Source organism: Dendrobium catenatum, unplaced genomic scaffold (genome assembly GCF_001605985.2).
Source record: "Dendrobium catenatum unplaced genomic scaffold, ASM160598v2 fragScaff_scaffold_635, whole genome shotgun sequence".
Classification (NCBI taxonomy): Eukaryota; Viridiplantae; Streptophyta; class Magnoliopsida; order Asparagales; family Orchidaceae; genus Dendrobium; species Dendrobium catenatum.
Window position 1 is genome coordinate 227,008 of NW_021319097.1, and position 21,847 is coordinate 248,854.

The 21,847-nt window shown below is 31.2% G+C and overlaps 1 protein-coding gene across 1 annotated transcript; it reads left to right on the forward strand.

Annotated features, from left to right (window-relative positions):
- The first annotated feature begins 12,678 nt into the window (after positions 1-12,678).
- On the forward strand, positions 12,679-17,288 carry LOC110109315 (actin-depolymerizing factor 11-like). The gene is made up of 3 exons (XM_020843762.2): positions 12,679-12,829; positions 15,324-15,589; positions 16,909-17,288. Exons 1-3 carry the CDS (start codon positions 12,809-12,811, stop codon positions 17,057-17,059), a joined length of 438 nt encoding a protein of 145 aa, XP_020699421.1. The 5' UTR covers positions 12,679-12,808; the 3' UTR covers positions 17,060-17,288.
- Positions 17,289-21,847: the final 4,559 nt, after the last annotated feature.

Sequence of the window (21,847 nt, forward strand, 5' to 3'; positions counted from 1 at the left end):
ATTTAATAATTTAGTTATTTTTGCTTTATTATTTAGTCATACTGTACTAATATATTTTGTTGAGCAATGATGCATGAAATTGAAGTCATGTATTTTAAAAATAAGCTTATTCTAATATAAAATATATTAGGATATTCAAACATAACTTTTTCTCATGAGTCTTTTTAATTTTTATATTATTATTATTATTATTAAAATGATGTCCTAGCTCATTTATATTGTATAAAAACATTTATGTGATCACAAGACAAAGCTATCAAATTAAGGATACTTAAAATATATAGTTCAAACAAATTAAACCATTTATATGTACAAAAATATATGACAAAATAGGGTCAATGTTGAATTAAAATGATGTATGTAACTTCCCATTACAAATGAAAATTCTGAGTTTATGTGTTACAGTACACATTGGGAAAATATTATCTTTATTTTTCTTAAGGAAATATATCTAAAAGTTAATTTCTGACAAATTTAGGGCTACAAATTGAAGATCATCACGAACAAAATTAGTTTGATCGAATTAGAACTCATCATCTCTTCAAACAAAATTTGAACCTACTCTTCACACTTGCTAGTCTCATGATGTCTATAATGTTGCACGACATCGATCCCAATATGCCTTTACCAATGAGCAATTACAATTATAAATAATCAAATGAATGCCCAAAGATGATCATTTGAGGATATCATGCTAAGATGAGTAATATTATATGATTTATTTGTAGCACACAAAAGGAATTAATTTAACCCTATAACTTTTTTTTTTTTTCAAATATAAACCCAAGCTTATGAAGTGGTTGTTGAAGAATGGCTTATGTTAGAAGATCATAATTTAAAGTCTAATGAGAGAATATTCATAGAAATCATGAATCTTGAATATATTGGAGGACTACAAACATAAAAGTTTGGGGTTATTCTTACCCAATATTTTCCTCAAAGTACTAACAGTCCACGTAACAACATTGCTTCTTATATGTGAAAGTTTTTAGTTTGTTTTTTTTTTTTTTTAATAACAAAAATTGATATTATTCCAATCAATAAAAAGAGGATACAAATAAGTCCAACAAGAGACCAAAATAAAATACAATTCAAGAAACTTCCTATAATCACCTAGAAGCTAGGCAAGGACTATTCAAAATAGGAAGTAAGTGACAACCCACAAAATCAGGGCCTCCAAAAGCACCACCAGTGGTTGCCAACAAACCACAGCCATCCAGGAGGTGAACAGAAAGTCGCCACATTATTGCCCAGCCCACGAAGAAAAAGCAACAACCTCAAAGGCAAGCCCCTAATCACCACCAAACGGAAAGACGACCCAATCCAAGCAGATCCCAATAGAAGAAAGACGACCCCCCAATCCAAAAAAAAAAATCTTATTAGATTTACGTCATCTACACTTAGCACTCTTTTTAGAACCACTATCCTCAGTAAATTGAGTAGTACTTAAATCAAAATTATCTCACGAATCCAAATCTTTCTCAATAATTTCCTCCCCACTATCTAAAGAATTGCCAATATGTAATCAGTCACCATGCATCACCTCATAATCCCTTGATTTACAAACAAGATGAGTAAACAAAGCTCACTGGACATAACAGATATAGGCACCTCAATAAGAGGTGTAACAACATTATATCCACATAATCAAAACCATAAGAAGAAGAAACACTTAAACGATCGGGAGTATCCAAAGCATTACCAACCTCATCACTATCAACAAGCACAAGCTCACTCACATGATTACTCCCCTTTGGGCCAACCAGAGTCTCCAAATCATTAGAAAATTCATTAACCACCTATATATTATTCTGACAAAGTTCCAAATTTGGCCATTTCACAATGTCCAAATCAATGGCTGAAGGAATCAACTCACAAATTCTCTCACTGCCATCACAAAACAGGTCCTTACAAGTAGAGGAAACATTAGAGCCATCATTGAAAAACCACCATATCATTTAACAAATGATTAGAGACGTCCTTAACCTAAGGTTCAACCGTCTAGCCTCCATTGCAAGGGACAATATTTTCCTAAAAAGAACCATCAACATACACATTTTCTTGTTCATAATCATTAACCTCCAAGGCACTAACCACATCTACAATAGGAGCAACAGTTAAGATAATATCATTTTTTTTTTCATAAAGGATCCACATTTACATTAGCATCCGCATTAACATTACTAACCATATAAGGATGTAAAATGTGAAACTCCACTTTTGAGTGACCCAAAATTTTACAATGAGCATAATAAGAGGGAAATTCATCCATTTCCATAAATTAAATGTAGCCTAGAGTTTAAGAACCAAGTCAGACTTGATCAGGATAATGTTTAGTATCATCTAACTCCACAAGAATAAGTGCAATTGAAGGCCTATACCCATTAGAAGTTGTATTATCCATTCTTAAGGGGCTGCCAAACAAAGAGCTCAAACTATGTAGAATACGGGGAGAAAAGAAGTGAGGACGCAGATTAGGGAAGGAGACCTAACTCGGGATGGTAGGGGATTCCACATTAACATTAAAATGGGGAGTCCACTCGAACAACTTCATGAATCAATTGTTCACAAAATATGATCAATGAGAGAAAACTCTATGGTAGTCTAAATCATTCATTAACTTGATCAAAGCATTCTTCAGATTTGAGTACAGTAATGGAAAAACCACCAACCAATTTCAAGTTAAAGAAAAATCTTCGAATCGCATCTATTGGCGAACGCCGCCCAGGAAACTTCCCAACCAACAAAAATTCAAAAGGCAGTGTTAACGCCATCTTTTTACTTCAAAAATCAACAAAGCAAGCAAGCCATTGTGCTAGGAAATCTTAAGTACAAGAAAATTTGATGAGGAGTCCCCAGATAGAGCATCATGGAAAGAATTAGGTTGCGATTTGTCACCGAAAAAACTCCGGTCTATCAAGCGATTAACTGTCATTCTAACAAAAAAATTCTGCCAAAGGTAGAAAAATAGCAAGAAAAGATAAGGAGAAAGGAAGGAAGTTACCTAGACGAGGCAAGTAAATGAAGATCGAGAGTAGAAAACCCTAACCGGAAGCATTCGAGCAAATGTTGGTGAAAACTGGTGAAGGCACACTAGTGAGTGGGATGCACCGGTGGCTTGGGCATAGCCCTAGCGAAGCGTTGGGGATGAAGTGTTAGGGGAACACGAAAGCCCATAACTTACGCCCAATCTAGAATGTGAAAGTTTCAGTTGACTCTAGAACACAGTCACTTCAGGGATTTAATTAAGTTTGAGTGTAAAATTTCCAATAAGACCTTAAGGCTTGACATAAGTTGAGCTTAAAAAGGCTTTTAAGTAAATGGGATTGAGCTTAGTTAGCCTCCAATTTAATTTGTTCATTTTTTTTGTGGTCATAGCAATGATGATTGGGAGATTATAGTTAGATAATAAAGATCAAGAGTTCATAGTCGGGAAATAATTATTGGGGGATCATAATCAAGCAATGGCAGTCCAAAGGGAAGTTGTTAGATGATGTAGATCTAATAATATTGGTCAAATGATTTTAGTTTGAAAACATGGTTGGATGGTGGTGGTCCAAAGATATTGATTGGATGGCTTTGTCCAATGTAGTGTTTGGGTGATGGCAACTCAACTGTGGATATCTCTCATTCTTCTCTTCAATCCATTATGTCTCATGCATATAATGACGGCCTATTTATATAGTTTAAAAGTGCATTCTTTAATAATATGTCCAAAATCTAAAATAATGCACATAACAACCTAGATTAATTCATTGTATCATTTTTTTCCTTCAAGTAAGCATTTTAATAATGTTGAAATTGAGAAATCGTAAGCTTATTAGATTCATCTCATCATGATATTTGATTTGATTAAACTATATAAAATTTGGATATCATTTAATACTCTGACTAATTTTGGAAATTTCTAACTACATGTTATGTCATGCCTCAAAATATAAATTGAAATAAATTATATCTTTTATTTTTTAATAATAATAACCATAGCTAATTAATTTCTTCCAATAATAAAATACCAACATAAACATATCTATTCATCAAAATATCAATATACATGTGTGTTCATTATTTCAAAAATCTTATACGGAAGCTAGAAGTCATACAAATACAACATATTATTTGACCACTCCTCAGCACAAAAGAATAACTCAAAGAGAAGATGATAGTAAAGAATGAAGAATCTTGTATATGTTCAATCTCACACTCTCAATCTTCTTTCCTGGCCTGAATTCATTAAATCATATATATTGAACTTAAAAAGCCAAGCTGGTCACTAAAACCATATTACTTAACTCAAAGCAAGGAAATGGAACATTATGCATGTAATCATTGGATTCATAGTAGTACTTATATATATATGAGCATAAATATATGCATAAATAGTAAAAGGCATAATGTAGAAACAGTAAAACATATATTATAATAGTAAAGTATGTAAAATAATACAAAATGAACGTTGAAACAGTAAAACTATAAACTATCATTCTTAGACCAAATGTCGTAGCAGTGAAATATCTATGAAAATTGTCAAAAAATTTATAACAATACATAAAGTTTATATAGGGATCATATACGACTAGTACGAGTGTACAAATGATATTTAGTTATTATGTTTTAGTATTAAATCAATAACTTAATCATATGTTAAAGAAAAGTAAATCAATATCTAATATGCATGTCCAAGCAATCACTCTAAATAAGAAAGGAGTTATGGCTTGTGCGATATTTTTCTAGTTACAGTAAATCAATATCATGTGGCTTTCAATAATCAGAGTCATCACTCTTGATCGTGGGCCAGCGACGAATTTATTATACGGGCCTTAGGCACAGGGGCCCCCTCTGGCCTATTAAATAATTCTTAATTAAGGCTAGTGATAGTTAAAAAATAGTTATGGTAAGACTTTATTAAGGAAAAATAAAGCCTATTATTCTTTCTTTATATTGCTTCCACCATTTCACACTTCTCCGTCTGCCTCCTTTCCCCTTCCGTGCTTCTCCCCAAACTTGCATTCCCTCCAAGTTTCCTTCTGTACTACCAGTCATCGACTCGTCACCCTCGGCTCCTCGCTCCTCATGGATAGTTCGGAGTCCCTCGCTTCTTTAAGTCAACTCTCTCTCTCTCTCTCTCTCTCTCTCTCTCTCTCTCTCTCTCTCTCAAAGAAGAGATATGGATTCATAAATACCTTTCTACACTAAGAAGTAAGAATTGGACCATAACGCACCATTCATATTTCTCTTCAATCAAGTGTTTTTTTCATTAAATATTTATTTGATTTGCATTAATTAAATTTAGTTTTAATGGTGCAACTCTACTGATGGTATGATTCTTTTTTTTTTTAATTTAATCTTCTTATATGAATAATGATATAGTAAGAGAGATTTTGTCTACAATCTACTTGATATTATTATTCTCTCAACAAGGGCAGAGGAAGGGGGGGGGGGGGCCCCTAAAAAAAAAAAAAATCAGTTCACCACCAAGCAAAGTGGAAAGGGATGCTTCCTTTCCTAGCAAATAATTAATTTTTAAGAGTTTTTTTATTGCATACAAATAATATTAGAGTAAAACTTTGTAGATATAATTGCATTTTATATTTCTATTTATATAGATTTTAAAGTGTGTTGTCCTCTGCAATCAATGTATTTCCTTTTTATCTATATTTTTTTATTAAAATCTCATTAAAAAAATACATAAATTTTAGCTGAAATCTTTGACTTTTATTTGAAACTTTATTTTTAAGAATCTCGAGTAAATTTTAGCTGAAATTGTATTAAAATGAATGGATTTTAAACTCACTTAAATTAGTTAAAATGAAAATATTTTGAAGAATCTCGTGTAAATTTTATCCCTCGACCCAAAAGATCTGCTTCGTTTTCCCATTTGCTTCTCTCTCATGACTCGCGACTCAAGATCTTGAGCACGACTTTCACTTTTCCTTACGCTAATCTCTCACCCCCAAATGGAGAATGCCCGTGGTAGATATTTATGTCTTCGATCTAAAATCTAAAGGCCATGTTATTTGCATCCTTAATTTTAATATTACAGCTCCTCTTGGATCTGATAATGAGATGAAAAATTAAACTATTTTAATTTAGACCCCTCCTCAATAAAATTTCTAACTCCTCCACTATCTCTCAGTAAGATATATTGTCTCTATTTCCATGCTTAACTTTTATTTTTTAATAATGAAAACTTGTGACAATTTATTTTATCTTTCAATATTATAAATTTGTTAATTATATTTTTATTCAACTTAAATATTAAGATATATTTTAAAAGAAAAGCCGAATGAGATGATCAAAAAATTTTATGTAGTGATTCCAATTCACAAGATATATAAATAGAGCATTGTAGAAATAAATTTGACTGATCTCGTTGTTGATCCTAGTTTAAGAAAAAAATTAGATTATTATCCTAATGAGAGGAATAGTGTGCATAGAGACTACTTGCTAAAAGGATTGTGTCAACCACGTCATGAATTTTCACATTAATTGCAAATTTTTTTTGAAGATTTAATCATGCATGATTTGATGATCACAAAGTTTGGCTAGAATATAATTTCACCAAGGATTCAACCAATTGTTTATTTTGTTATATGTATAGACCTAACATTGGAGAGCAGGCTAGCAGTGATAGTTTTGATATAAAGGGTTTTAGAAATTGAAAAAAAAAATCATATTTATTTTTGGAATATCAATAGTGCTCATAACATTGCTAGGAAAAAATGTGAAGATTTAATGAATCAAGAAAGAGATATCAGATTTGCTTTCGAAAGACGTTCTGATCAAAATTGCAATGATTATCGTACACGATTAAATGAATGTGTTGATTGTACATGTTTCCTTTTACAACAAGAATTAGCCTTTCATAGTTATGATGAATCGAAGGAATATGAAAAATCAAGATAATTTTTTTAAAACTTTTATACTTTCTTGATAATCACAAATAAGACATCAATAAAGTTTTTTTAGATAATGCAACTCCAAATAATAAGTTAATTGCTCCAAAAATATAAAAAAAAAAATCACACATACTACTGCAATTGAGGTTTCAAATGTCATGATCAATGAATTAAAAAATGATATGTTTGTAATTTTGCTGGATGAATCCCATGATATATCGATCAAAAAATAAGTTTTTATTGCTTTACCTTATGTTGATAAACACTATTGTGTTATTGAGCGTTTTATTGAGATTGTTCATTTAACAGAGACATAAGCTTTAATACTAAAGAAGGCTATTGAATCACTTTTTGTTAAATATGGGTTATGATGGAGCTAGCAACATGCGGGGTGAGTTTAATAGATTAAAAATATTGATCATTAAAGAAAAGTGTTCTGCTTGTTAAGTACTTTATTTTGTGCACCAACTCCAATTAGTATTAATTGCGATCGCAAAAAATCATATTCAAGTTGCTTCATTTTTTAACACAATTATTAATTTGATAAATAATATTGGTATTTCATGATAAAGAATAGATATACTAAGAGAAAAACATTACAATAAAATTATTGAGCAACTAGAAAGTTGGGGAGTTATGAAAGGTAGAGATTTAAATCAGGAAGATGCTCTTCAAAGGCTATGAAATACTTGTTGGAATTTGCACTAATTCACTCTTCAGTTTAGTTATTTTGTTTGGATCTATAACTGAAGTTCTTGAGATAGTAATACAAGATAAATCTAGCAGTGAATAAAAAAGTGAAGTATTAGCTCTACTTGATACCATGCAGAGTTTTAAATTTGTATATGATGAATATTATATTAAGAGTTACAAATGAGTTATCACAAGTAATGTAAAAAAAACAATCAGGATATTATAAATGCCATGAATTTGATAAATTTATCTAAGCAAAGGCTTCAAATTATGAGAGATGACAGGTGAGATATTTTGTTTAAAGAACTTGTATTATTTTGTGAGAAGAATAACATAAAAATTCCAAAATATGATTGATACATTTGTAATGTGAGGTAGATCAAGGCATCGTACTCATACTATCATAATTATACATCATTATCAAATCAAATTATTTTATATAGTGATAGATATGTAATTTCAAGAGCTTGATTACAAGTTTGATGAAATTATATATAGATTTACTTATGTACATGAAATGTTTGAATCCGTGTTATTTATTTTTAGCTTTTGATAAATAACAATTGTTACATCTGGCAAAATTTTATCCGTCATATTTATTTAAAAATGGTTCTCATCATATTAGACAATCAAATTGAGAATTTTATCATTGAAGTGAAATCGAACAATGCATTTATCAATTTAAAAGAACTCGAGAAACTTGCTTAGAAAAAATATTGGATACTAGGAAAAATGATATTTATCCTTTGATGTTTCTACTAATAAAGTTTGCACTAATATTATCAATTATTACAACAATAGTCAAATGGGCATTCTCTGCAATGAATATTATAGAAAATCATTTACACAATAGTATAAGAGACTCCTTGATGGATGATGTCTACTTACTTATATAGAAAAGAATATATTTAATATTATTGAAAATGAAATAATTGCACAATGATTTCAAAATATACAGACTCGACAGAAGGCATTATAAGTAATATGTACAAAGAATATTAAGATTTAACATTCTCAATTGTAAGTTTTTTTCTTTATTATATGTTATATCTTTTTTTATTGATGATTTAAAAAAAAAATGTTACAATATTGGTCCCAAGCTCAAATGAAAAAGGTTAAGAATTTTTTAAAAAAAAAATTCAATAAATTGTGCCCCAAATAAAAAAAAATGGATCCAACCCCTAGCATCATTGAAAATGAAATAATTGCACAATGATTTCAAAATATACAGACTCGACAGAAGGCATTATAAGTAATATGTACAAAGAATATTAAGATTTAACATTCTCAATTGTAAGTTTTTTTCTTTATTATATGTTATATCTTTTTTTATTGATGATTTAAAAAAAAAATGTTACAATATTGGTCCCAAGCTCAAATGAAAAAGGTTAAGAATTTTTAAAAAAAAAATTCAATAAATTGTGCCCCAAATAAAAAAAAATTGGATCCAACCCCTAGCATCAGTACATTAATTAACTCCTTATAATTTTGAATCTTTAAATCACGTGAATCAGTAGAAGATATCATACAAATCACAATATTTAAAGAAAAGCTCGTTGATCCACCATCTTATATAGTATAAAACAGTCTTCAACCAGCCTTAGTTAATAACCAACCTTGCCATATTTACACTGACATTATTGCAAAAGAAATAATAACCCGTTATTACTCATTCACATACTTGTACTCATTCATCATGATTGTCTTAACAATGTAATTGTATCAATAATACCAAAATTATCATTCCTCTTATATTCATATGAAAAGAAATAAATCTCAATTCAATGGTAATACAAAATAATCTAGTCAATTTGTTTAGAATACACAGTAATACAATTTATAAAAAGTTACACGATAGCAACTTACTAAAATCGAAGATATGCCGTTAAAATCTCTTTGAGAGAAATCAAACAATAGAAATTGAAATATTTGAAAATAGGAGTAGATTAAGGCTTTGTTTGTTTGAGCGTTTTTTTGCCTTCTCCGTTTCCTAAAACGGAGGAATTTTTTTTTTTTTTTGTGTTGTTTGGTTCGTCAAATCACGTTCCCAATAACTCCTTTTTTCTCATTTTTCTGCAGTTTTGAGAATGCTTTTTAAATGTGCTTCTCCTTTAGAAAACTCCATTTTCTGAACTAATATTTTTTAAAACTGTGTTTTACAAAAGCACAAAAAAAAACAAACGAAGCCTAAAAGTTACCTAAAAAAATCTAAATTTTTTTTCTTATAAAAACAACGAAATGAATCTGCGACCAATTGCCCGCCTTCTCTCTCCTCTCTCCTTCTTCCCTTCTTCTTCCTTTCCTTCCTGGCCAAGACAACTGAAGTGAGGGGGAGAGTGGAGTGGATGACAAGGATATTTACATTAAATAATATTAAAACTCTTTTTAGTGCCTGAAGCCAATTATTACGTCCTCCGACCGGATGCAGAGGAACATCCGGTTGTAGGTAAAATCGTGCCTATACCGAGGTCTGCATCTTTACACCGGACGAAATAAAAGTTCCAATGCCATAATGCTACATATAAATGTCACAATTCTACGGCGTTGCTCACAGCGCCCTTGCATTGAATTATTTTTCAAGAATTCCAAAGAGTACAGTGCTAGGGCGCCGCTCTACCCACTGCTACAACGCTTCCACGAGAAAAGTTATGGGAAATTTGGAAATTTTAAATTGTTCAAAAAGTTGGACTATTACACGTTAATTGCTTGATCTAGGCTCAATTGGGCTGTTGATTAGAGTCACAATTATTGAAAATGTTTATCAAGATATTTTAAAATAGATCAAAAATTATTGTAGAGGTTTTGTTGGACTCCAAAACTGTTGAAATTGAGTTAATAATTTTAAAAAATGGTGTTAGAACCCCAAAAATACTTTAGACCATTGTATAATTAAAAAAATGTTTATAAGATAGCAAAGCTTTAGGAATGAGTCTTCTTTGGAAGCAAGGGAAGCAGATTATTGGAAGCAAAAAAATATAACAAAGAAAAAAAAAAACTTTTATGTTTCTAAATACTTCACGGGCAAAGAAAAACAGAGTGTAAAATATCTCTTTTGCTTCTTCACCGAAAATATATAACCATAGGAAACACAAGCAGTTTTTTAAAACTGTCCGAAATAAAAAAAACAAAATAAAATAAAACAACTAAATTGAAGTGTCGCGCTGATTGGTTTGAAAAAAAAAATTCAATAGATTCAAATTCAAAGATTTATGGATATCAGCTACGGCGGCGGGCATTCCCGCTCGTCTGCGGCACAGGAGCAGATCGCTTGAGATGGATTTGATGGATAAATTGTTGGGGTTTGCTGATGTGTACTATTATAGGAGGCGGCGGAGGAGGTAGCGAAACCAGTGGCATCGACTCACAGCGATTTGGCTCGAAGAGGAGAGAAGCTGAAGTTCATAACTTGTCGGAAAAGTTTGTAGCTTTGTTCGCTGGTTTTCCTATTTATGGCTTTTCTTTGTTAAAATCCCAACTATAACTCTTTAAGTTTTTTATTAGAACTTTAAGGGCTCATTTGGTTGGTCGTAAAATACAAAGCAATCTTTAGAAAATCTTTTTTTTTTTTTGAAAAATTTTTTTTTTTTTTTTTTTTTTTTTTTTTTTTGCTTTCAATCATTATGAGAGACAAACTGAAATCCTCACTTTTGAGGAATTAAAATAAAATGCATAGTTTTTCAAAAAATTGCTTTCTAAGATGAAGAAATCACAAATCTTATATTTAATATTGTAAATTGTAAGTTGTTTACTATCTTATATTTAATATTATACATTTTTGGATAATAATTAAAAAAAAATTAAAACTGTCTATGCCGGTCTTAAGCCCAATTAATATAAAAAAAGTTGAGAGAAATTTTAATAAAATAATTTAGTCCCCCTCTCAATAAATTTTTTGGCTCCGTCACTGCTAACACCAGTAGTGCCTGCTTGCTCTAGGGCACGAATAACAAGCCGCCCAAGTGCGTTGACCTCAGCAATTTTTTTGGACACACAAAAAACACAATCAACACGTGAATGTGCATGATTAATGTGCGTTCTTGCATGCATGTAATTTTTAACATTGACCTCAGCAATTTTCAAAATTTCCTCCCACTGATCAATATATATCATTTTTATTTATTTAAGGTTTAGTTAAAAAAAAGGAGAGAAATGGGAAGGGGATATTTTGTTGGATGAAAAAATAATTCAATGTAAATGAAATTACATGTAGTTGTTTGAATGAGTATAAAATGAATGCATGAGATTTCTTTTTTATTTGATTTGAAGTAAAATAGGTGCAATGTAAATTCCCAAGAGTGTGTGGCCTACAACGATGATGATTGCTAGTAGTAGCTGGAGGTGAGCGGGGTTGGGTTACGATGGTGGTGGCCGGTGGCGACGAACATGGTGGATAGTGACAATGACAATAGTGGTGGGCGGTGGCTGACAGTTGTTGGTAGTGACAACAATATATGATCAACGGTCAGTGGTCAATGGATGGTAGTGGGTGGCAGTCAACGATGGTGGGGGTCGTGGTCGGCGGTGGTGGCCAGTGGATGATGGTGGCAAACGGTGGACGATGATGACAGTACTGGTAGCGGCAGCAAAAAATGATGAATTTATAGTGTATTTGAAACTCATAGAATATGAGAATTTTTTAATTCACCAAGAAAAAAATGCTAAATTTCAAATGCAACAAAATTTTACGTGCATTAATTTACTTCAAATCAAATATCAATATTTTTAAAAGACTCTGCATTTAAAATATTTTACGGTTTTACCATCCTTTTACTTCAAACCAACGGCAGCTAAATGTTTATCTAATGACGTGGCAATCAAATAATTACAGCTACATCGTTGAATTATTCTAAAATGTAAGGCTGCTGTAATTAGGTTATCCACTCAAATACGGTAATACCACGGGTTAAAAAACAACGGTCCAGCTAGTTTAAACCAACGGCTGAGATCAAACCACGGCATTTCCCTTACCGTGCAAGTAGCAGGCTAGACCAAACTACCTTCCACTGACCGTCCGATCGGATCTGACGGTCGTAAGACAGTAAATTGCCCGCCACTAAAAGTCGAAGGTTCCGCCTATTTCGCACGCTAACTTTGGAGAAAGGAAGCCATTGCTCTTCCGTCTCGATTATATTTCGCTTCTGTTTCTTCTTCAATCTACTCTTCTTCTCCCACCGAGAGAAAGTGGATATTATCGGTTTACCTCTCGCCTGCTCGAGATGGCTCTCCTCCGATCCTATGTAAGACCTTGGTTCTTCTGTGGTATCGCGATTGTTAGTCAGTGGAAGTTGTTTTATAGGTCTTTCATTGCATTTGGATCGTGATTCTTTTGAATTTGGATTGAGTCGACTGTTATTCTTGGTCGTGATCTTGCTTTTTTTTGTTGTGCTGGAATTAGATGTTGTCCGAGTTTTCGTGGGTCGATTTGGTGCGAATTTTTTTGCTTTAAGGTGTCATTATGTGATCAAAATTGTTCTGGAGGGTTGGGATTTGGGAAGAAACTAGTTTGCGGATATTTAGGAACGATCTAATTTAGGCTTTTGTTGTTATTCTTGTTAGTGGATTTTATTTGTATTTAATTTTTTGGAGAAATGGCTTCTTTTGGCTGGGTAAATCTGGATTTAGTAGATCATTTGAATGCAGATTTAGCAAACCATTGGGAGTGCCAAGTGCTAAAAGCTATCTGTTTGTCAATATTTATCTTTAAACTGAGTTGAATTATTAAAACTATTTGGATGCAAGTCAGAATACTTATTACTAAATTCTTGGATTTTGCATCCCCATTTTCTTTAAATCCTATTGTTGGGAAGAGTTACTAAATCCATGATTTAGGTTTGGATTTAGTAAATCCAACCAAATTCTTAGTTTTTGATATTTGGGATTTAAGAAATCCTCAAGAATAATGTTTGGCTGGATTTAAGGTGAATCCTATCTAATTCCTGATGAAATGTGGTACCAACAGTATATGACATAACTCATTTGGCAATTTGCTGGTTAGAGAATAAAACAAATTGGGATTCTCCCTTTTCTTAAATTGTATAATCAATATTTCATGACTGATGAGTTTGAGGAATAGTAGGACCTCTTGATAAATTGTTCATTCCGAATATTTGGAGGAAGGCCTTTATAAATATTTCCATTATTTTTGGGGTAGATATATTACTTTATGCTCAGTATTTTTTTTTTTGTAATTCAAAACCGTTGATGCACTGAACATTTTGTACATGTTCACATCAGGATTAGATCAATTCAATCAAGATTAATGAATTCTGGTGCTATAATTTAATCTTGCCTGATCAGTCTGGATTTTGTCCAAATCCTTTTTGTTGGAAGTGTGACTAATTGTGACTAATTAAAAGATAATGCAATTATTATTCATCAACTTAGAAAGTAAATCTGGGTTGTGATGGGGTTTCAGTTCCTTATTCTAATGTGAAACAATTATTAATCTTGGATCAAACAAGTAATTTAGGCTCAATCTTATTAAGCATGTTTTGTTAGGTGCATTGATATCAGTAGTTAAGTAGCTATTAATTACCATATCAATCCTCTTGAACTAAAATGAATTGATAGTTCCATTAATTAAAGCTCCTAGTTCACTACAACTTTTTGGACAAGAACATTATAATAATTTGCTAATTATATTTTCTCAGCTACTAACTGGTTGTTTAATGTTAATAATACTTAATTGGTTGGTTAAAGTAGAATTGCTACTAATTTTAACTGTATTTTCTTAGCTAATCATTAGCATTTAACCGCTCATCTAACGCCATCAAAAGATGAGATAAAGCTAACGGTGATAATGAAGAAGCCTTTGGTTGCTATTCTAGCTGGGGCCACTCTTCTTCATATCTTCCTTCCCAGACGCCTAGAAAATCCCGTGTGCCTTCTCCTCCTCCTTAGTTGTCTAATTGATGTTACATTTTCCTAAACCATATTGTATCGCATTCACTCTGTTAAGGCACATGACAACATTTGATTTAGTCTTATATTACATGGTCAAAAAATATATTAGTGTAGAATACCAAGTGAGAATTTAAACGAGAATTTGACTTTTAATAGGACACAATGGAAAAAAAAGGAATCATGTAGCCGACCCCACGTAGTGGGATAAAGGCTTGATGTTGTTGTTGTTGTTGGAGAATACCAAGTGATTGACCCTCTCCCATTGGCCAAGTTTTTGAGTTAAAAATAGGTTTGACCATTGACATATCCGTCAAACTTTTATCCCCTTTTGGTTCATCCTCCCTTCTAAGTGGTATCAGATTTTATGGTTCTACTAGGATCTATTGGCTTATGTGGTTTATGACTGATAGAATGTAGATAGCATCTTCTCCTTTAAATGAAGACTTCGATATTCTCTTTACACGACATTTGATACTTCATTCTTTTACACATAATTTATATCTGCAAGAAGGCCGTATGCTGGAAAACAACTGAGATAAACGTGCAGTTTTTGTGAATTGTAAGCTTAAGGAATTTGTTTGAAATCTTTACTTTGGTGTGCTAATATGGATTTTAAGTCCTGTTGGATTAAAGTAATTTGAGATTATATTTTTTAAATTGCTTATAGTGTTTATGATAAATTATGTGGCCTAAATCTGGTATGCGAAGATGAAACAAGCTTCAATTTTCTAATCATATTTTATTTTGTTTTGTGCTGCTGTGCCTTTCTGGCACAATGGTTCTAACACTGATGCTCTCTGTTATGTCGATTTGCTACTTTTGTTCCAGTCTTGTGCATCATCTGGGATGGGTGTCGCTAATCAGTGCAAAGACACATTCTTAGAGCTTCAGAGGAAGAAAACACATCGATATGTTATTTTCAAAATTGATGAGAAGCTAAAGGAGGTTGTTGTTGAGAAGACTGGTGGCACTGCAGAGAGCTACAATGATTTTGTGTCTTCACTACCCGAAAATGATTGCAGATATGCCATCTATGATTTTGACTTTGTTACCCAAGAAAATTGCCAGAAGAGCAAGATATTCTTCATTGCTTGGTAATTTCCTTAACTTTTGGACCTTTTAATTGTTTTTATTTCTGTTGTATTCTGATCGAAATAGGTATCACTCAATCAAACTTGTGCATTATACATTTAAGGTTCATATTATATAAATTTTCTTGGGGTGGATTTTGAATTTGTGTGTTGGTTTCTTAAAATTATATATTGTCTATTATGCTCTTGTCCATTTCTTTGTGATATGAGCCTTAAAATATCATGCCGCTTCAGTTTTAAAATATGGATGCATGAAGTTCTGAATTCAGGAGATTTAAAATGTAAAGTATCTTCAATCTGAGTCTAGTCCTAAGGTATCTTGTGATAAAGATACTGTTTTTTGAAATGGACTTAGGAACCTGTACAAAATTTGCGCATGTATTATATCACTAGATGGTAACCTCATATGTTCTGTTTTCAATTTTAGAGAATACAGAAAAATGTGTATCCATTTATTATTGAAGCGAATGTTTTATAAACTATAAATGAGAGTTACTTTTGTTTATCCTCTTACTTATGAGATACTAATATATGTATTCTATTGAATTACCTTTCGAATTGCCCAATATTCATAAATGCATAAATGCTTTGAAAAATATCTATTACTTGTGGGATCAAGAATTTTAGCTGCCATGAGCTTCTATATTAGGAAACATTTCTTAGGGTGTGCGTTGTTCTAATAAACTTTGGTTGTGATTTGTCAAGCAGAACTAAGAAACATGCTGAGTGATTTATCCAGTTAACCCTAAATATGTTTTATTTTGGTACTACTACAACAACAACATCAAGCCTTTATCCCACTACATGGGGTCGGCACAAACAACAGGAAACAACACAAAATCAGAGGGAAATCTCAATAAAATAGTAATTTTATATCAAGGATACATCTAACCGAGCGACAAAAGCAAGATACAATTGATCCTCAATTCGAGAGGAGGATTGCTCTCTCCCAATCTCTAGAAAAAGCTAGAGCCCAAGACACCAAGGAACAAGACTTCGAAATTAGCCATCAAACAAAAGCATAATCCTAACCCTAAACAACCCATACTATTTAATACATTAATTCCCTAATTCAAACTCTTAATTCAAATTTTCCCTCTCGCCCCCCTCTCTGTTTATCTGGCTCCTAGTGGGGCCCACTAGCTTGGGCGGCGAAATCAAAGGGGGCGGCTTTTGTCCGCCTCCTGTAAACAAGACCCGGCCTAACAAAATTATATGGTTAATAGCCGGAAAATTATATGTTTTTATGTTGCTTTCATTGACATTCTTATTAGGTTTTTTCACCAGAAGTCCTCATTTTTTGCATTGCCATGCTGAACCAGGTCCCCATCCATGTCTCGAATTCGAGCCAAGATGCTTTATGCAACATCCAAGGCTCTATTCAGGCAGGAGCTTGATGGAGTCCACTACGAGATTCAGGCGACAGATCCTACTGAAATGGACATTGAGGTTATCAGAGACCGAGCACATTGAATCAGACTGCATAAACTTTCCTGGAGCCCTACGTTTTCTGCCACTTATGAATCAGCCCCTGACCATATTCTGTGGGCTGAGGAATGGCTGAATTCAATTTGAACAGCATTCTTGAACATTACAGATGAATGCAGCGTTTTTGTGCTGCTTGAATGTGTTTGTATTTGATGGATATGGACTGGGTTTTGAACCTGAAAAAAGTACTCTTTTTATCTCTACATTTCTACTCCATACAGCTATCATTCGTTTATTTTGTTGTCTTTTTTTTTTCCTGTTTGATATAAAGATGGGCCGTCCTGATGCTATTTCAGCCAACACATTCATGATTAGGTAAAATTATTAGGTGCGGACACTAAACGTCGTCCAAAACTCAATAAAAATATGCTACGTCATCCCTACTCGGTACCGTGGCTCGGTATTGCTTGTTATTGAGCTCGATAATAGATGACGTGATTGCACCTGTTTGGCCTCTGGACGGTAGGCTATGTCCGATGACCGCACAGTATAATCTCTAGATGATTAAAGCACTTCTATGGGGACTACAAACAGACATCATTTTGCGAAAAGAATGTAGAGATGCGCTTGGTTTGGGATGGTTTTCTTACTGCTTCTTAAAACAGTTTTTTAGTATAAAGCTGCTTTAAGAAATAGTAAGAAAGTTGTCTCAAATGATTGTTTGGGATAGCTTTCTTAATGTTTCTTAAAACAGTTTTTTAGTAAAAAAAAATTTAAATTTTATTACTAGAAAGCTGCTTCATGAAATAGTTTTTTAGCAAAAAAAATTTTTGAATTACAATTTTTTAAAGTAGAAAGTTATTTCATGATGTAGTAAGAAAGTTGTCCCAAATAAAGTCTTAATATAGAAAGTTTCTATGAAGAAAATAATAACAGAGAAAAGTTTCGGGATTTTATTCTATCTTTGTTGGAAAGGAAAGTTGAATTGGTTCTATTAGAATGTCCATGTATAGCTCATTATCTTACCCTCTATTTATAGAATTTGGTTAAAATTCATAAGTACATAAGAGGCTATATTTAAATAATAAAAATAAATGTACATGATTAGGCTTAAGAAATATTTCCTTTAATATTGAATGAGGCTAACTAACTAGAAATTGTTTAATTACATGTATAATTTTAAATGAGTTCTAAGGATAAAATTCTTACTGAATGATGCCTGTTTGATGAAGTCTCAAGCAACTTCACTTTGAACTGGCCAATAATTTTGGATGTTTGGTCACCGAATTCAGAGATAAGATTAAGGTTTTATTTGGGGTAATTTTTTTACTGTTTTCTAAAATAATTTTTTAGTATAATTTTTTTTTTAATTATAATTTTTCGTACTGAAAAATGTTTTAGAAAGCACTTAACCTAAATGATTTTGGAGTTGATTTGATTGTTTGGGACTTAGTTTTGATGTTCCAACACTCATAATAATAAAATATGTTATGTCCCCAATATGTGTTTGACATATCATCTACATATTAAGTGAAAAGAAATAAAAAATTTAATGAATAGATATTTTCCATATATAACTTGAATGATAAATTTTAACTTTAAATGTATATTATGTAAATAACACAAGTTAAGCTATGGGAAATTTACATATATACCACTTTATACCTTCATATTTACATATCTAACACCCAAAATTTTAATATTACATACATAACACTATATTATTTTAATATCAAATATGTCGCTCATATTTTCTTCATACCACTCATATATTTCATTTTTATCACTCATATTTGATATGAAAATGAACTATGGGTGGTATGTATGTAATATTAAAATTTTAGCTGTTAAATATATAAATAGAAATAGTATAAGGTGGTATGTATGTAAATCTCCCTTTATTTTAAAGTATATTATTTAAATAACTTAATAGTTACTTAACATTCTTATTTTGTGTTATTTTCTATGATTTTTCATTATATTTATTTTTTCTATTTTTTATAAAATAATAATAATAATTTTTCTCAATTTTAAACTAATAATTTATAATATCATGTAATTATTTCATTTTCAATTGAATTTAAGTTATTTCATAAATTTAAACATATTTTTAATTTATGAGCGATTAAAATAAAATTAATGCTATCCATATAAATATATAATAACATGATGCCTAATACATATTTACTATGGGTGTCAAAATGGGTTTTCTCGTTGGGTTCGGGTCGAACCCAGAAATGATCCTCTACCACCTTAAATCGATTAGTTTATTATTCAGCTTAAAAAGTTGAAATTTTGATGGCTGTGATCTGTTCCTTGAAGTCTAATGTAAATGTCAAATAGATTTGTGTTGACATAGATAAAAGCCATTTTGTGGATCAACATACTACATGTAGGATTCGTTTGGGCCTTTGGGATGACTGCATTATTTTATAAAGTTGATGATCGAGTTGTTGTGGTAAAAGCAACTTAACTACTTAAGTTGCAAAAAATAAATTTTCATCACATAAATTAGTTAAAAACATCAAGAAGACAACAATAAAATAATGACCAAATAAAATTTTAGTTGCTATTTGAAAAGCAAAGCATCGAAAAAGCTCTTCCAAACGGACCCTTAGAGTTTCCATTAATGTTTAAAGAAAGTTTTGTTTTTTGGAAGAAATCTTATCAATTGAAACTTCTCATTTTCTTTATGACTTTTATTTCATTGTTTAATTCACATTGAGTTTTTTTTTTTTGTGAAACAACTCATTTTTGCATTTTATTTTGTTCTCAATTAAATAAAAATTTTGAGAGATTACTTCATCATTATTTGAGTAATTATAAAATTTTGTGTGAGTTAAATTTTGAGAACAATTTGGTATGATATGTGTTAAATTCAGATAAACTATTTGGCTATTTGTTTTAGAATTTAAAAATTTTAACCATTACATATCTTATTGTATTTACTTTGCTTGTAACTTACTTATACTAATTAAATTATAGTTAATCTAAATAAATATCTCAACTAATAATCAATCAATATTATACTAATCTAATTAAATAATAACATATATTTAAATAAAAGAAAATTTTAAAATAATATAAATTAATTGAAGATAATAAATTTTAATTAGCTAATATTAATTGTTGAGATCAATTATATATATATATATATATATTCTCTAATTGTATTTGATTTTAATTTTATTCATGATTTTTTTTAATAAATTATAATTAATAACATAATAGACCATTAATTAATAGTCATAAAACTAATTAAATATGACAAATTATGTTTAATCAAATTAAATGATAAAGAATATTAGTATACTTAAATTATTAACTTTTAATTATTATGATTAATTTCATATTTGGGGGGGTGGGGGGGAGAGGGGAAGAACGGGGGGGCCTGGCTGGAACGGCTTGGAATGCAGGGGTGGCCTTTATCGGCAAAAAAAAAATGGTTATATTATTCTTTATGTAATTTGTCCCCATCTATTTTTTTTTTGTCTTTATTCCTTTGACCCTCGATATATCTACAAATTGTACGACGATCAAGAATATGAACAAATAGGGCCGCTGTGACCTATTTTCTTGTTAGTGAAGGGTCAAGCCAAATATACTAATCAACCAATAGTTACTTATAAGTTTGCTTTTTAATAAATTATAATTAATAACATAATAGACCATTAATTAATAGTCATAAACTAATTAAATATGACAAATTATGTTTAATCAAAATTAAATGATAAAGAATATTAGTATACTTAAATTATTAACTTTTAATTATATTTGATTAATTTCAACATGGTGTGGGGGGGGGGATTGCCTTATCGAAAAAAAATGGTTATATTATTCTTTATGTAATTTGTCCCCATCTATTTATTTTTTTGTCTTTATTCCTTTGACCCTCGATATATCTACAAATTGTACGACGATCAAGAATATGGACAAATAGGGGCCGCTATTGACCTATTTTCTTGTAGTGAAGGATCAAGCCAAATTCTAATCAACATCAATAGTTACTTATAAGTTTGCCCACCCCCCCTAAAATTTAGGTTGGTTTTGCCCCAAAACATTGATATAAATTTTAATATTTCATTGCATGCACCTATATATTTTTCTATGAGTGGTAGACATTTAATATTAATATTTTAGATATTAGATATATAAATAACATGAAATAAAGTGGTATGTATGTAAATCCCCAGAACCTTCTCTTACTCCCCAAATCTCATCCCCAAAATTTCCAAAAACCCTCGACAACATAGCAACAGGAAGTGGTGATAGGAGCTCAGTGGAGGAAGCATTAACGGGAGCTCATCGGAGAAAGCACTAACGGGAGCAACAACATGTGAAGAAGAATAGATGTTTGTCAGAAAGCATCGATGTGATATAAGTTAAATACGGCTAATGCTAGGATTTATTAAATCCCGCCCTATCCTGCTACGTAAAGCCTGGTATCTCCTTGCAGTGCTCTGGCTCTTTGACCTTATTTTGCATGTTCATCATATTCTCTCTTGATTGGCGGATTTTGCATAAAGTTTGGATATTTGTCCTAATTGGTATTTTATTGCTTTTACATATGTAGGGCTATTTGGTAGCACACATGATTTCATTTAAATATGATTTCGTAAATCCTCTAAATTTAGACTTACGAAATTCTAAGGGGGTTAGATCCTGAAAACTGTTTGACAACATTTATGATAAATCATATGTGACTATTTGGCTATTCAATTCAGAATTTAAGTCGGTTAAAAAAATTTGACATTCATTTATTGGATAATTAAGCATTTAAAGTGGTTAAAAGATTTAAAATGATTAATTATAATTTAAAATATATTATAATAA

Bases quoted from the DNA above. Each gene is read 5' to 3' on its own strand.
- LOC110109315 (XM_020843762.2), top strand. From the start codon at position 12,809: ATGGCTCTCCTCCGATCCTAT. The intron at 12,830-15,323 runs GTAAGACCTTGG...CTTTTGTTCCAG, and splicing joins TGGCTCTCCTCCGATCCTAT to TCTTGTGCATCATCTGGGAT. The intron at 15,590-16,908 runs GTAATTTCCTTA...ATGCTGAACCAG, and splicing joins AAGATATTCTTCATTGCTTG to GTCCCCATCCATGTCTCGAA.